The sequence below is a fragment of the Equus przewalskii genome, chromosome 8 (genome assembly GCF_037783145.1).
Source record: "Equus przewalskii isolate Varuska chromosome 8, EquPr2, whole genome shotgun sequence".
Lineage (NCBI taxonomy): Eukaryota > Metazoa > Chordata > Mammalia > Perissodactyla > Equidae > Equus > Equus przewalskii.
Genome location: NC_091838.1, coordinates 41,732,577 through 41,749,041, shown reverse-complemented (window position 1 = coordinate 41,749,041; position 16,465 = coordinate 41,732,577). Strand labels below are relative to the sequence as shown.

Sequence of the window (16,465 nt, the reverse complement as noted above, 5' to 3'; positions counted from 1 at the left end):
CCTCTTGCCCAGGACATTAAAGCCTGCTATTTTCCAGAGAAATCCCCCGACCACATTCCTTGCGTCCCAGGCTGGTGACCTTATTTTCAAGTGTCAGGTTCAGCCTCCCCGCCTTTAGAGGACTTTGCCAGCGCGCGCAGGCCGCCGAGGAGCAACTTCTTCCCCCCAGCGCACGCCCCCTCCCGAGGTGGCCAGAAGCACCGGCCGTCCGCGGCCCCGGCCTCCCCGGCCTCCCCGGCCCGTCGGGGCTGCTCAGAGCGCGGAGAGGCACCGCGAAGTTTCTCCGCTCCACTCGCCGGCCCAGGTGGGAGGACGGAGCGGCAGCCTCGGGGCCAGCGTGGCCGGGCGCGGGCCGGGCCTCCCTCCCCAGCTGTGGACCGCCCGCAGCAGCCCGCAGGGGGAGTGCCGCCCGCGGCCCACGCTCCGCGGCCCACGCCCCGCACGGCGGCCGCCGAGCACCCCCCGCGCCTGCTCCCCCGGCCCCGCTCCCCACGGCGCGGGCCGCGCGCCCGTTACCTGCCGAGCGCCGGGGGGCCTGCTGCTTCCTCCTCGGCATGCTGCTCGGGCCGCCGCAGCCGTCGCCTCAGCCGCCGCCGGAGTTCGCGGGGCGCGGGGACGCGGGGCCCCGGGCGCGGGCGCAACTCCGCGGCGCGCCCAACTTTGGCCTCGTCCCCGCGGGCTCCGGGCTCCGGGCGCGCCGCGGACCGCGGGGCGCCGCTCGCATGGACGGCCGTGCCCGGGGCCGCTCAGGAGGCGGCGGCGGCGGCCGCGCGAGCCGCGTCCCGGCCGCCGGGCTGCGGGCGGAGCGCGCGGGGCCTGGGCGCCGAGCCCGGAGTCATCCCCGGCGCGGGCCGCGGGCGCAGCGGCGGGCGCTCGGAGGGCCGGCCCGCGGCCCGCGCTCCATGCTGCCGCCTCCCCGCCGCCGCGCTGCTGCTGGCGGGCGCTCCTCCCGGCGCCGCTCCGGGCGCTCCCCTGCGCCTTCCTCCGCGAGCCGAGAGTCTCCGAGCGCAACTTTCTCTCCCCCTCTCTCCTCGCGGTCCGGGGGTCGCGGCGAGTGTTTTCAGTGCGCGGGTCGCAGCTTTCTCATTGTGCGCCAGCGAGGCCGATCCAGGCTGTCCTTTTCCTCCCCGCACTTAGTCTAAGAGGAAGAAAGCAAACAAGACAGAGGAGTGAAGCCCCCGTACATACATGCGCCGGGGGGAGATGTCAGGCGCTGCTCCACCTTCCGAACAGTCACAGATCAAACAGTGTCACCCCGCCGGAGCGCCACTTGGTGCCCCGCGCTCCCCGCGGGGCTTTGCCGCCAGGATCGCCGCTTCTTCCAATGCGAAATCTAATGCAAACACATTTTGATCATGGATTTTTGGCCGGTCTTGATCTTCCAACAGAAAGATTTTGAAAAATACAAAAAAGCACCCCCCCTCAAAAAAAAAAAAAAAGCCAACAACAACAACCCGGAGAGTGTGTGCAAAGGGGTGAAGAGCAGACATTCACTGGGTGGGCGAGATGAGCGTGGAGTATCCCCCCCAAACTCCTGGGAGAGAGGGAGATGCACTCTCGCTCTCTCCTCTTTTCAGTGAAATATAACACACATTCGGATCGCAGAGCTTTCAGACAGTCTCAACTGATAGACAGACACATCGAGCTGCTTTTCCTGCTTCAGTTTTTACTCCTCCTCCTCTCGCCAACGTCACCCTGACAATTACAAATAGGTCTCTCACAAACCATACCTGTCAATCTTTTTAATTGCTTTGTTTTCTTTTTTTTTTTCCCGGAGCTAAACAATATGACACAAAAAAGAAATCTTAATACAGCATAATATAAAAGATTGCACATTGGAGAAAGACATTGAGGGGTTTGTTATTGTAATCCACTGGCCGATACTGGGTAAAACCCATGTGTTTCAAGCCAAGTTAAGTAGACTCTAGCTCCTGCAGATTTTTAAACCTGTTAGTACCACCCTCCCACCTTGTACACGCACCCACGTGGACACAAACTACCCCAGGCTGAAGAATGTCCTACATTTGAGATAAATACTCTGTGATACTTTTGCAATCTTAGTTTGGGGGTTACATTTGACTGGGGAGGGACGCTGTGTGGCTTTTCTATTTTGGTAATTCATGGGTCAGTGGAAAACAAGAGGATTTTTTCATTAATACGTATATCTTTAATAAAAATGTAAAGGTAGACTTAGCTCCTCACACAAAAATGTGGAAAATATTTAATTTGGTCTCTCTATGAAAAGTGAATTGATTATTTGGACAATACAGACAATTAGGAGAAAAACTGACACGATGGAACTGCAGATCTTTCTAGCTGGGTTACAAAATGAGGTCTTCACACATCATTGCAACGTCTGCAATCCAATTAAGTCCCTCGGCATCCCCACCTAAAACTTTAAAATGTTTATGTGTCCTGGGAATTTGGCTCTCTGATTTCCAATATGTGTGTTCCCTCCCAATGGGAAACCTGTAACAGTCTCGTAGAGGCTGCTTAAAACATTCATGGAAACACAAGAAATCTAGGCCAAAATAAATAAAACGGCTTAGTTCGTGCAACTTGCATGGGACAGACTGAGGGCAGAAGGCACGGGCAGGCCGTTCCGGGGCCAAGGGGCCAGGAGCCCGGGGCGCAGGGTGCACTGGGCGCCCCCGGCCCGCGTTCGGTGCTCGAGCGCCCGCACTGGTGGTGGGGGCTGCCCGCCCGGCACGGACCCCGGCCGTGCCCCGCCGCCCCGGCCGCGCTCGGGGTTGATTCGTACCACCTTGCAAGGAAGTGAACGCTTCGCACGGGAAGGGGAGGCGCCTGCGCCGGCCTCCGGGAGCCGCGCCGCTCCGAGGACGCCCGGGGCTGCCGGCGGCTCGCGGCCGCGGCGGTCGCGGGACGCGCGCGTCCCCTCGCCGCCCCCCTCACCCTTTCAGAGGAGTCAAATCCGGCTTTTAGAGCTTGGGGAGGGTGGAGATATCCGGTGCCTCCCGGGCGCCAGGAGGAAGGGGGAGGGCGAAGAGGATCCTTGGCCAGTCTGCGCCGAGCAGATTCAAACCAAAACAAAAAGATTAAAGGAGCAGCGGCCGGGGCGGCAGCGGTTCTGGGCCGGGACCCCGGGAGTGGTGCGCCCGGGAACCAAGGGGGCTGCGCGGACTCCCGGAGCTGTGCGCGGCGGGGCGGGAGGGGGGAGCGGGAGCCAGGCGTAGTGGGGAAGGGGGGGGAGACGAGGGGAGGGCGCAGGCCGGAGGAGGGGCGGACCCGCCCGCTCCGCCCGCCCGCGCAGAGCTGAGCCGAGCCGATCGGCCCGGGCTGGGCGCGACCCCGGCCAGCGGCGACGCAGAAAGCGGGCGGAGGCGCGGGCTATGCTGCGGCTAGTGCCCGCCGGGGCCCGAGCCATCGTGGACATGTCGTACGCCCGCCACTTCCTGGACTTCCAGGGCTCCTCCATCCCCCGCGCTATGCAGAAGCTGGTGGTGACCCGGCTGAGCCCCAACTTCCGCGAGGCCGTCACCCTGCGCCGGGACTGCCCCGTGCCACTCCCCGGGGACGGAGACCTCCTCGTCCGGAACCGGTGAGCCCGGCGCGCGCCCCACGCCCCGGCCCGCGCTGCGCGTCTCCCAGGCTGTCCCAGGCCCGCCTGCGTCCCCACACCCCGGCGCGCGCTCGGGCGCAGAGCCTGACTTTGCGAGATCCCTGGAAGTTGAACCCGCCGCCATCTGGCGAAGGCGAATGTAATGTGACTGTTGCTGGTGAGAATATCCGATGCCACCGAACGTCCTCATAACTGAGGGTTATTTTAATTTGGGATTCCCCTCCCCTCCCCCAGACCTCCCTCCTCCCCCTCCCGCTTCCGAAATAAAATCAACAGGACCCAGAAGGGGAGGCTTCCCGCCCGGCCCACCCGCGCGCACCCAGGGCTCCTGCGTTCACATAATCTTTAGGGTGGAGCAGGAACAGCCTGGACACCAACTGCGACGTTTAGGTAACGTGCTTTGGAGGAAGGAGGCCGGGGACCCCGCTGGCTTTTCCAGTCCGCTCCAGGTTGTCAGCCGCCTGGCAATGGCGGAGCCTGTTGTTGGGTGTGTTGGTGTGCCCCTCGCCGGTGTGGTCTGCCTGTTGTCAGTGCTGTGTGGCTGTTGTCTGTGCCCCGGAGTGTAGCGACGGGCGCGTGGCGCGCATCCAGGGCGGCTGGACAAGGGTCAGGGTGGGGGCATGGCTGTCTTTGCAGACCTTCGACACTCGGGTCGTTGCCGATCTTCTTACTATCTTTTCCACCTCCACACTCCTCGTCTTAATGTGTTTCTATCTCACTCATCTTTAGTAACTGGTGAAGCAACAGGAAGGAAAGGGACCTCACTCTGTCGGAGCTATGCCTGTGGGTCTCTGCTCCGTGGGTCCCCTCGCTGCCCGACTTGCGGGCGGGGTGTTCCCGCTCCGTCTGTCCCCTTCGAAGAGCAGGACTCGCTGGTCTGCTCAGTCCCCCGAGGGGTTACAGTGTTGCATGTTTCAGGTTGAATAATACTATCGAAGGGAGGAGTAAGTTTTGATTGTAACTATGTTATAAATTGTGTGCTAGCAAGTACTGTAAGTCCTCTGCAAGGACTGGAGGACAGAGTGTACCCTGCCGACGTAGCGTGATGCAACCTTTAATTGGTCCGTTTTAGAGATTCATATCAGCCTTCCAAACAAGACTGTACAACTGAAGAATTCTGATTATGACATAAAACTTTTGGAAACCTGTTGGAAACATAAAAATTGAGTGAGCCCAGGCTGCGATTGAGTGGAGGCTGGGGGGTCAGTGGTGGCGGGGTGTGCCTTAAACGGTGGGATGTGTGCCTCCTTTAGAAAGTTTGCGTCGGTGGAAGGGGCTGCACAGGATTTCTTCATTATGCGCTGTGACACCCAGGCTGTGGACATAAGGACATGCATCCTGCTAGGCTAAAAAACAGGGCTCGTGTGTGTTCACGAACCTACAAAACACAGGAGCAATTTAAGAGAAGTTCAGATGAGACCCAGGCTGAAAAGCCTGCAAATAGACTTTAACAGGCAAAGTTTCACACAGGCTTTTTTTCTTCTTTTTCTGATGAAGTACAATATTGACTGTGAACACTGATGTAAACACACACACAGACAACTGCTAGAATAAAATCCCTTTTAGAAACAGAGTGTGAAATAGGGCGGAGGCGACTGAGCGGGGCAGGCGGGGGAAGGTGTGAAGTTAGAGCACTGCCAGCAGCAGCGGAGTGGGACCACCCGTCACGCCGCGGTCGCCTTTGGTGGAGGCAGCACGGGGATCCTGGCCTCTACCTGCGAGTGTGCGTCAACTCCTGGGGTCCTCCCCTCCCCTCCTCAGACTCCTGTCCCTTCAGTCTCATCGTGGCCCCTGGCTTTCCCTTCCCGGCTGGGTGCCCGAGCACCCCCACGCCCCCTTCCCGCGGCCCCCCCCCAGGGCGCTGGGTCCCAGAATTCGGTGGTCAGAGCTCTAGAGTGCCGGCTCCCTGGTTTGGAGCTTATCAGTTTGGGTTGCTTTAAGATCCATGCCTCTATTTTCCTTCCACGTATGCCAATAGAAATAGTATATTTATATGTACAACTTGACCTCTAACTTCTGCCTTGAAGTCCGCAACAGACAGAGAATGGGGCCGAATTGCTGCGTGTTGGGAGTGGGCAAATCTTTGCCTCCCCTTTTTCCTCTGTTGGAAAATCGGCTCCTACCCCCAAATTGGAGGGAGATCCTTTATTCTTGCAAACGGTGTCAGTGGAGGTGGCATTTTACCGATTTTTTTTTTAAGAACAGAGGCTTTAGAATTCACTGCAGTTGAGTTCATTTTAATCCTAGACCACATCTCCGCTGAGCAGTGTTAATTGCATGAAAATTTTATGCCAGCACATCTCATTTGATCGTGGTAAAATCTGTTCTGGACTGAATGGATTAAGCCCAAATTCACTTGTTGGGAAAGGTATTTTGGAGGTTTTCCTTGTGCTCCGTCTGACTTTTTCCTTCAGTTGATCCATTTGCACATCTCATTCCATCTTAACAGAAAATACAAATTCTTTATTCACAGGGAGGGAAGCGCTTCTAAACTAGACATCGATGTAGGATAATCAAGTTTACCATTTAGGAAAAGTGTGGGAAGGAGCACATAAAATCCCTACAGAACCTAGGACTGAAGTCCTTTATCCAGTTCCCACCTTCCGCTTCATGCGTCCGAGGACAGCTCCCATCTCCCGCTCGATGCCCAGCCGGCAGAAAAGAAAAAGAAAGGGAGCAAGCGCCACCGTGAAGTCCCCGTGCGCGCTATTTTTAGCTTTTTTTCGTACAATAGTGACACATTATTTCGTTTCCAAATATTTCTAACGATTTTCTGCTCAAGTGTAAGATGATGGAGCAAAGAGTTTGTAGGAATGACCAAGACGAGCTGGGGGGTGGGGAAGGCGTTCTTGATAAACGGTTTGCTGCTCACAGGAGGGTAACTATTTCTGCTGACTCTCCAGGCCGAGAATTTTTTTTTTCTTTTTCCCTTCTTTCTTTCTTTTCTTTTCTTTCTTTTTCTTCTTTCTTTTTATTTATTTTTTTTTTAAGGAAGGTCTGGTTTGGACAACTTTGTTTCCCAGTGTTGACGGCTTTTGCTGTGGACTTGAGTTTGGTTTTTGTTCAGAGGAAAGCGTTTCCCTCCCTCTGAGGACTGCCCTCTTTCACAATAAACATGACGAAGGGAGTCAGGACTTTTTAGGGTAAATAAACCGAGTGACTCTGGAAGGGTATGTATTTGGGGAAAGCCGAACCGGTCCCGTTCTGTTTCCTGGATTTTAGTTCTGTTCCTCGATTTTAGTCTTTTGAGCGGATCCTCCCACCTGATCGCTAGCATCCCGCTCTCATTAAAAGCACGAATTTCAAATTCGTGGAGGAGGAGGGTACCAGGAGAGTCCCCAGTGCGCGCATCCTTCCAGCGCGCCTTTCCTCCTTTTCTCGCCTCTCGCCGTCCCTGTCCCAGCTCCCCGACCAGGGCCCCCTTTGCCATGGCGCCTGCTGCTCTTGAACTTGTTTCTGGTGGAGCGGAAGGCGCGGCTCGAGACCCTCCCGCAGCTATTCCCAAAGCCCAGGTAAGGACGAGGGCGCATCTGGGCAGCGGCGGGTCCCCATCAGCCACGGCGGCCACGCAGCTTGAAATCGAGGGTCTGGGGACAAGCGGGGGGCCCTCATCAGGGGCTGGGCGACCCTGAAGAGGGCAAGGGGTGCGGAGCGGAGTAGCCGCAGGCTGTCGCCGCCGACCTGAGAAGACTTTACTGACGACGCAGGCAATTTAGAAGACAGCAGGGCGGTGGGGGAGGGCACGAAAACTGGGGGTGCATGCGAGGCCAAGGTCACAATCCGGCCGCTGGCGGGCCCCAGTCAGGCGGCCCCTGCGCTCCGGTGCGCCATGCGATCGGGCCTCCCCAAGAACTTGACGGCCCCTGCGCCCCAGCTACACAGCCAGAAGGAACTGGGCGCGCCCGCCGGTACCCCCGCCTGGCCCAAGGAGGCCGAGATCACTGTTGTGGCCTGGCCGTTGGTCCCTCCACCCCAGTGCCGGGTAGCCGGTGCGGCCCCAGCCCGCTCCGGGGGTCGGAGGTACTGCTACTGCCGACTCCTCTCGGTGGTGACGGTGGAGAGACCGCGGGCAGGGAGGGTCCGGCCGTCAGCGTAGGCTGGGCACTTCCGAGGGGAGATGGTCCCAGAGGCACCGATTTCTGGCGCCCTGCAGGCTGGCCCGGGCTCACCGAGGGTGCCGCTGGGGAGTCAGAGAGCTGGACGCCGCCAGGACCGGGCGCGCGGCGGGCCCTTCGGGTCTCCTGCACCACTCCAGCTCGACCGCAGTGTTGGATTTGGTTTTTAAGCAAAGCTCCCATGGTAAACTCAAGCTGCAGCTGGTCGGCTGCAGCCACCCAGCTCCCAGCAGAGTCCTACTCCCCCAACCCCGGCCTGCCCCTTGCTCCCCCCTCTGGCGCGTGTGCCCTCTCTCCTCGCTTTTCTCCGGGGCGTGTGCCCTGCACCGTCTGGCCACCTCTCTCTGGGAAGTGGCAAAGCACAGCCGTGGGCTTCGGGGGGGGGCGGGGGGCGTTTTCCACCAGCAGCGCCTTCCCGGTCGCAGGCCCCCCAGGGCGCGCCCGCTCCGAGGTGGGGGAGACCCAAGGGGCCGACTGCCACGGGCGTAGAGGGGGGTTCCCTCCAAGTCCAAGGCGAGGGCACCCCACAGAGGAATGGCCTCTTCAGTTGGACTGCAGAAACACCACGGGGGACAAGACGGGAGGGGGGAGGGGCGAGGGGCATGGGGCTGGAGGTCGGGCCTACTCCCCCACCTCTAAGGCAGACTCCACCGTCACTTCCACCCCACTGACGCCTTCCTGGGGTTTGCTTTACAGCCTGGAGCAGGGCGACCGAGAGAGGAGACGCTCTGGCTGGGCTCTGCCCTGGCTGCCTTCTGTGCAGTCCAGCAGCGGCTCTCGGAAAGCTAGAAGACTGGGCCTTAAGAATTATGTAAATTGAAAAGAAAGATAACACCCCACCCCAAAAAAAGAATAGAATGTAGGCATCTTGGTATTAAATGCCAAATGAGAAACGAGCAAAATTCATTTTTCCCACTTCTCATTATTTTGTATCGTTTATGGGTATGGAATTCTGTAGGGTATTATTGAGGCTGTGTGGTATGCTAACTTCTGAAAGCAGCTTGACATGCCCAAAAGAAATTGTTTCCTGCTTTCTTATTTCTCCAATATGTAGAGAGCTTTCAATGTTGTAGATATACAGAGCATAATCATAAGGGAGCATTTATAAGTGCAAAGTATTACCTGTAGTACAGTGGAAGTGGATCCCAGCACAGGGCTGTTTTGGTTTATTAAGTTAAATTAACAGTGAATTATTTTAAAATGACCTACTTACCAGCTTTCCTCCTGCCACCGCATACTACCATCTTTTCATTTCGTTACAGGTAGAAATGACATTTTTTGGGTCCTCCATTATGTGTCTAAGCGACCTCCTGACATCCTTTGTAGATGGCTTTTTTCCTTATGTATCCGGATATTTTTGTTATGAGGTATACTGAGATGAAAAAAGGCTGGTAAAAATACTGGCCCCACAATTAAATTGACTCTGGATACCAAAGTGAAAATAATCATCTGGTATTAATCAAGTTATGTCTCTGCTTCTTGTTGAGCAAAAATATAGTGACGATTTGCTTTCCTTTTCATCTGAAAAGGACTGTAAAATGTTGACTGTTCCATAAAAATTTCTCTATCCTTGTGAGACAATTTTTGTTCAATTAATCACAATGCATATTTTCACACTGGACGTAGTTACATCAGAAAGAAAATTCGCGGCAGCCACTCTAACAATGTTTTAAACAACCTCTGCAGGAACGTAACAACGGATGACCTTGCACATTACATCAATCTTTAATAATATCATTGTCATTACTATTATTATCTGAAGTGTTAAATTGTTGCCAAAATCAATACAAGTCTACTTCTTCGAATATATTTTATCCCACTGTTGTTTTTAACATCTTTGTTAAGAGGCCAATTAATTTCCAACTCACAGCTGGAGTGAAGTTTGTAGAATAGGGCTTCCTGACTTTTTTTTTTTTTTTGGTTTATTTCTTTTTGAAAGAAAGCAGAGGGAAATAAATGTGAAATAGATAACTTGATGTTTAAAGTGATACGAAATTATTCCTAAACAGATGAAAGAATAAAATATACCAAAACTCTGATCGCAAATCCCTGCTGAACTAATACTTGTTTAATTTCTTTTTTTCAACTCAGTATCAGGACTAATTGTTTTGAATTTTATCAGAACATATAGCTTAGCCACCCCTTCCCAGTCACTGGAATTAGAGGAATTTTTCTAAGCAGAATATAAAGGCTTTGACGAAGAAAGCATCTTAATATATGTGTTTGTTTGTTTGTTTTCTTGTAGATTTGTTGGTGTTAATGCATCTGACATCAACTATTCAGCTGGCCGATACGACCCTTCAGTAAAGACCCCCTTTGATGTAGGTTTCGAAGGTGTGGGAGAGGTGGTGGCCTTAGGCCTGTCTGCTAGTGCCAGATACACAGTTGGCCAAGCTGTGGCTTACATGGCACCCGGCTCCTTTGCTGAGTACACCGTGGTGCCTGCCAGCATTGCAACTCCAGTGCCCTCTGTGAAACCTGAGTATCTCACCCTGCTGGTAAGTGGTGCCACCGCATACATCAGCCTGAAAGAGCTCGGAGCATTGTCGGAAGGGAAAAAAGTTTTGGTGACAGCCGCAGCTGGGGGGACGGGCCAGTTTGCCGTGCAGCTTGCAAAGAAGGCCAAGTGCCATGTAATTGGAACCTGCTCTTCTGATGAAAAGTGTGCTTTTCTGAAATCTATTGGCTGTAATCGTCCTATCAACTATAACACCGAGCACGTCGGTACTGTCCTGAAGCGGGAGTACCCCGAGGGTGTCGATGTGGTGTACGAATCCGTTGGGGGAGCCATGTTTGACTTGGCGGTAGACGCCTTGGCTATCAAAGGGCGCTTGATAGTAATTGGGTTTATCTCTGGCTACCAAACTCCTACTGGCCTATCACCTGTGAAAGCAGGAGCGTTACCAGCCAAACTGCTCAGGAAATCCGCCAGCCTCCAGGGCTTCTTCCTCAACCATCACCTTCCTGAGTATGGAGCAGCCATGGACCACTTGCTTCAGCTGTGTGCAAGTGGGGACCTGGTTTGTGAGGTGGACCTTGGCCATCTGTCTGCAGAGGGCAGGTTCACTGGCCTGGAGTCGGTATTCCGGGCTGTTGATTATATGTACATGGGAAAAAACACTGGAAAAATTGTAGTTGAATTACCTCACTCTGTCAACAGTAAGCTGTAAAAGCAGGACAATGACACAAATCAAAGGAGAAAGAAAATGGGCACTTTATGCCTCAGAATTACTCAAGTCAACTTATTTTTAGTTGGTAATGGAGCTATTTCTTAAAACAAGAGGAAGGTGTTAATAGGTTTCTCTTTCTCTTTTCTTTTCTTTTTTTTTTTCCTGCCCCTCCCTTGAAAAAAGAATGTCCTAATAAAACTTCCTTCAATGGCTCAGAGGTAAAACTTTTACATTCAAGTCTTCAGTCATGGACAGACTCATTCCAGATTTTATTGTTCCAGCGAACTAAATTAATTCCTGATGTGAGATCTGAGCAAATCAGTATGTCTTCAGCTTGATGAGATTTTAAAATCAGTCTTGAAAATGGTTCACAAATTCTTTGCTTTGGGAAAGTTTGCTCTTGTGCTAATAAGTAGTTAATAGATGAGAGGGATTGCAAAAGTCAGCCGCATTTCAGAGTCCATATTCTCAGGAAGTGGCCTTTTTTTTCCCTATAAATCATTAGCCAACTAGCTAAATAGAAATTTGGAGGAATTCTCCCAAAACTTTGATTTTGTTAAATTCTTTTAAAAAGTGATTAAGTGAACACAGACTTATTTTAAAGAAGTATCTCTTATTTAGTGGCTTTTGGGCACAATCCTCCTGGTGGGGCGTATGGAATGGAGAATTTCTCTCTTCCCTTCAGAAGCAAATTAGTATTGAAAACGTATAGACAAAAAGCAGGTTTTAGAAAGAGAAATTACAGAGATTCAGGGGACTTTAAAAACTTCATACCTGCATAGGAAAGGGAAAAGTATGTGCTCCAGCCACAGCGGGAGTCTCCGTAATGCAACTGTGCCATGCGTGTAAAAACACACTGCAGGCCTCCCGCCAGAGAGCCGCGCCAGCCGGAAGTGGGCTATGTCACACAGCGCCGTTTTCAGAAGGGGCCTGGGTGATCTTCAGTAAGAATGCAGTTGCTTCATGTTGTAGACGTGCGGACGTGGAAGGTGTGTTTTATCTCCGACCATGGAAGCAGACTAGCGGCCACTGATCTTCCGTCCCCATTTTACTTCTCGCCGTGCTCTGGTGGAACGAGATGCTTCTTGTCACTCTCCCCCCGTGTCACACACACGCGAGTAACGAGTCATGCGCCTTCTCTTCTGAATCATGCCCCGAGCTGCTCCGCCTGCCTCCTAACCTTCAGCTCACCAAAGAGTCCTCCAGCTTTCATGGTTGAGTTGGAAATCCCAGAGTGCCTTTCTAATGGAAGGCAAAACCCACCAGATTATTTTTCAAAGCCTTGGGTTTCAGTGTTTCGAACATGCTACACAAATAGGAACACAATTAAAGACGCCCCAGGAAACTTGGTGACCATATTTAGTTTTTCTTTCCTTCCATCTGAGGAGCAAGGAAATCCTACTGCTGAGTAGCTGTTAGTATCTATTTTACAAGATTTACTCATTTTCAGGTACCTAATGTAGCTGCTAGCATGCATGCACAACAATACAATTTATATGGTAAATGGGACCAAATAATGGCTTCACTGAATGTTATGGCTGCACTGAAGGCAAATGTCACGGTAAATAGCTGCCAAATTATGGATCATGCCGAAGTGTCACAACTGCACTAAAGACAAATAGCACTGGAGGCTATTGCCACTGTGATGCTTTTGAGTTATGAAGAAGAGTAGCAGCCTGATGCGAGGCTCTTTGTGTCCTCGTTATAGCAAAGGGTTACCAGTGCAGGGACAAGGGAAGCCGGTCCAGTGAGGGGCTCGGTTATTAATCTGTCCCTTTCAGACCTCACAGCTGTAGGAAAACGGAAAGGGACTTTGCCTGGCTTTCAGATACACAAACAAAGGGGAGGGGACAGGTGTTACGAATGTAACTGCACGGGAAATGCCTGGTCAGGGAGAAACATTGTAATCAGCTCATCAAAGAATATTATTAAATTTAACATAGTGTATGTTTGATAGGCTTAGCTGCTGCTTATGCAGAGAGACGTGTGAAACCTCAGCAATGATGCACTTTCCCCCTTTGTCAAGACTTGAGGAGTAAGGACGTTGCCAACCAAATTGCTTCTTCTAAACTGAAGCCCGTCCCGGTTTCTTTCACTTTAATGGGTGGGTAATAAAGATGAAAGACCAACATTTTAACTGATGGATCCCTTAAGCTACAGAATAGAAATTTATTATGTTTTGAAGGAATATACTAAATTCAGCTATGTAAAAAAAAATATTTCAAATACCCAGGTTTAAAATAAAATATAATCTGAAAACCTCATGCTCTCTTTCCCCAAACTGAGGAACTACAGTGCATACTGTTTTCATTTATTCTTAGAAAACAAGCATGAAAGATTCCGCCCATTCAGATAATGCCAAAAATATGTTTAAACTTTTTTTTTTGTTCTTCTGAAAAATGATTTGTAAATTGAGGGTCATAGTTCAGCATCAGTTTCATCTTCTGGGATTATCGTTCAAGACCAGCCGCTAATGGGAGGTGAAATGGTGCGATGCTCTCAACACCTTTCTTCTGAACTGCATTACATATCACAAAAAGCACATCCATAATTCAGGGCAATTGTCAGTCTTTGTTTTAGAGATGGGGCCGGGGCTGGATGATCACAGGGGATGAGTTATTTCTCGGTTCTCAGGGTGGCCTTTTCTGCACAGCAGCCTTGAGGCCCCTGGCTGGGCAGATGGAGGGGCTTGACTCTGGTAGGCGAACCGAGAAATGCAGGGTCCCAGCTATTCCTTACCATTCCGTTATGACTTCTAAAGAGTCAAATGCTGTTCCTTCAAATTTGTTTTGCATACAAAAAATACCAACAATGCCATTTCGGGTCCCTTTGACAATGACTTCTTCTATTGGCCCAATTCAGCATTAAAAAAAAGAAATTCAGGGAATAGTTTGCAAAGAGAGAACGCAGAAGTTTTGCACAATACATTCTATAAATTGTTCTTATATGATTTCATCTGAATGGAGTTCTCAGGGGTAGGACGGAGCCTCTATAAATGGTCATTAGTATTACATTCAGTATTTATCTAATGAAAGTGCAGTGACAAGTGGCTGCTTCTTATTAAAATGAAAATCCTGCATTATGTACTTAAGGAACATTCCAGCTAATGAGGATGTAATGTCCTCGGTACAACACAGACCTTCTTTTTGTGTTCACCACCACAAGATGCTGGAAACTTGACAAATGATATCATTTCAGACACATGCCTGCCGTAGGGACCTGCTTTTTGGCTTCCTGTTTCTGGCTTTTATTTGGGTAACATTTATAACGGCCACCCGACTTGTAACGGTAACGTTTTAACCCCTTCGTGGAGTTCCCAATTAGCGTGAATTTACTACATTCAGCGTTTCCTTTAAAAGGCGGTGGGAGTTCCTACGCCTGAAAATATTTCTCCTGATCACTTTATCACCCGTACATATAAGATAAATACCATATTTTAGATTTATATAAAAACAGATGAGCAACATACAACTTTCAGAAAAAATACAATAGGAAAAGACCAAGCACAATCAGCGACGGCTGATCACTTCTTCAGGGTTAAAATGTAAGCTTTATGAATGGAACCCAGATGCAAAGTGGCCTGATTTGACAGATTCATAATTGCTGTTCTCCATACCTTCCACTCTCTTGTTTTATTAAATAGTGTTTGTTATTTATAGTACTTATTTAGAGACAGACAATTTATCTATGCAAACTTTATTAGTTAATTTTTGAGTTTGGAGTTTGAGGTTTTTTTTTTTTTTTTTGAAAGTTAGATTTTCTGTAACTAATTTTCTAGTTATGGCCCAGAATTAAATATTTCCGATCATATTTCAGAAGTCAAAATGTAAAACTCTGGATTATCAGTGCTGTTGGTGTGGACATTTTAAGCTTTGAATTTTATTTTTTCCTAGATCTTTAGCATCATGTTATTTCAACTTCTAAAAGGAAGAATGTTTGATATGAGAACCTTACTGCTGTTAGATGAGCAAACTATGGAATGTTGGCCAAAAAAAGGACCATATAAAATAGGTAAATAATATTTTACCAATATGTATCAGTTTAAGTAATTCTTGATAGAAGAGAGTTGATATTCAAAGAAAGTCAAATAAGGTGCATATTTCAATTATGTATGCTTGAGTCTTCTGTAGAATTCTTTCACTAGACCTGAGTAGCTAATGAGATGCGACAGCAAATGTGGCCTGGTGTAAATACTGTCCCCCCGTCTATTCTTGACCCGACGTGGTGCCCACTGCAGATCTGCCCTTCATTGCTTGCTCAGAGCATCCTGGGAGGCAGGGCCACCCTTGGGAAGCATGTCTGGAACCCTCCAGCCATGGGCCAAGTACTGCATGTACTTGGGGAAAACCAATATGTGCCTGGTCTGTGCCCGGAAGCACTGAGCCAAAAGTACAGCGATTCCAACAGCCCCCGAAAGGAAGAGTTTCCCTTGAAGGGCACTATCTGACAGCCTTTCTGCCAACATGAAATTAAAATAATAATTAAAACACGCCCAGCTGACTGGTGGTAGCATCCAATACCAAAGATGGATTTGTGCTTAGAGCTCAGAAAAATGTTCCATAGAATTGTCAGCAACTGTCGTGCTTTATGCTCCCAGGTGAAGAGCTGCACCGTATCTTAGAAGGACTCGAGCGAACGGTTTCTTTGGCTGGTGGGAGGTGCGGGAAGCCCTTTAGGGAATAAAGGGGGGCCTTCTTACGAGAGCCTTTGCCTTCTGTCTGCGTGCCCGCACCTGGGGGGTGGGCCCGCAGACACTGAGAGCTGGGAGGAGCCTGAGACACTCTGCCCTCATAAATGAGAAGACTCAGTTGTCCTTTAAATGGTAAAATTTGGGATGTAAGGGATAATCTAGTTCAACCCATTTTATAAATGAAGACACTGAGATTCAGCAAGAATAGGTGCTTTATCCAAGGTCACGGAGTTCCCTGGACTCAGAAATGAAGCCGGAGCACAGCCAGATTCCTTCCTGGTACCTCAGGCCGCTCTCTCTTATCCCCTTTATGCTTTGCCAAGGTCCCTCACTATATGGCTGATTGAAAGTGTCACAAAATAACAACTGGCCTCTGTTATATATCTTTTGGTGGATGAGATGCTGACCAACCCAGGAAGAATATCACAGTTCCGGCCACGAAAGTGGGCTCCACTCCAGACCCCCTTGAATCCAGCACAGGTCAGGTGTCCAGGTCATTTGATTCTGCCATCTGAATATCACACAGCCTTCAGGAAAAAATTTTTAAAAACACCTCTGTGGAATTAATGGCTGAATGCCTACAATTTAGTTTTAATACTACAAGGAAGGTTTTGTCTCCTGTCAGTGTGTTTTTGTTTGTCAAATAATGAAAATGAAATAAAGAAAATCTTTATTATCATGTGTTGAGTATTTTTTCCTAGAGTCATTTCATCTGCTTATGTTATTGCCTATAGAAAGCTGATAATGTTTGATCATCTTTTAACAGCAAAATATCTAGAACCTAAAATTGCTGTTCCACCTGAAATTGAAGTCTAAATCTGACGGACTGGGGGCTGTGGTGGACGGCACTAGGCAGTGGCGGCGGGAAGTACTGTGAGGTGAAGGGACATGCACGGGGACAGACGTCAGT

The 16,465-nt window shown here is 50.5% G+C and overlaps 2 protein-coding genes across 5 annotated transcripts in view; one reads left to right on the top strand and one right to left on the bottom strand.

The window, feature by feature from the left end:
- The window catches only part of TSHZ1 (teashirt zinc finger homeobox 1), a 76,976-nt gene extending 75,297 nt beyond the window's left edge, over window positions 1-1,679 (bottom strand). Inside the window, exon 1 of one of the 2 annotated variants that reach the window (XM_070631731.1) lies at window positions 1,189-1,679. Coding sequence is in view for 1 of the 2 variants with exons in the window: in XM_070631729.1 (XP_070487830.1) it covers window positions 517-556 (40 nt within the window). In the remaining variant the exon portion in view is untranslated. Of the gene's footprint in view, window positions 1-516; window positions 739-1,188 lie in introns of those variants that run through there. The other variant, XM_070631729.1, reaches the window with a different exon arrangement.
- Window positions 1,680-3,210: 1,531 nt separating this feature from the next.
- On the top strand, window positions 3,211-16,234 carry PTGR3 (prostaglandin reductase 3). Of its 3 annotated transcripts, none has more exons than XM_070631734.1 (2): window positions 3,211-3,559; window positions 9,941-16,234. In XM_070631734.1, the coding sequence occupies exons 1-2, from the start codon at window positions 3,351-3,353 to the stop codon at window positions 10,863-10,865; spliced, it is 1,134 nt and encodes a 377-aa protein (XP_070487835.1). In that variant the 5' UTR covers window positions 3,211-3,350; the 3' UTR covers window positions 10,866-16,234. The 3 variants fall into 3 exon arrangements, with proteins under 3 accessions (XP_070487835.1, XP_070487834.1, XP_070487833.1); XM_070631733.1 differs by having other exon boundaries at window positions 3,290-3,970; XM_070631732.1 differs by lacking the exon at window positions 3,211-3,559 and adding an exon at window positions 6,755-7,092.
- The last annotated feature ends 231 nt before the right edge of the window (window positions 16,235-16,465 follow it).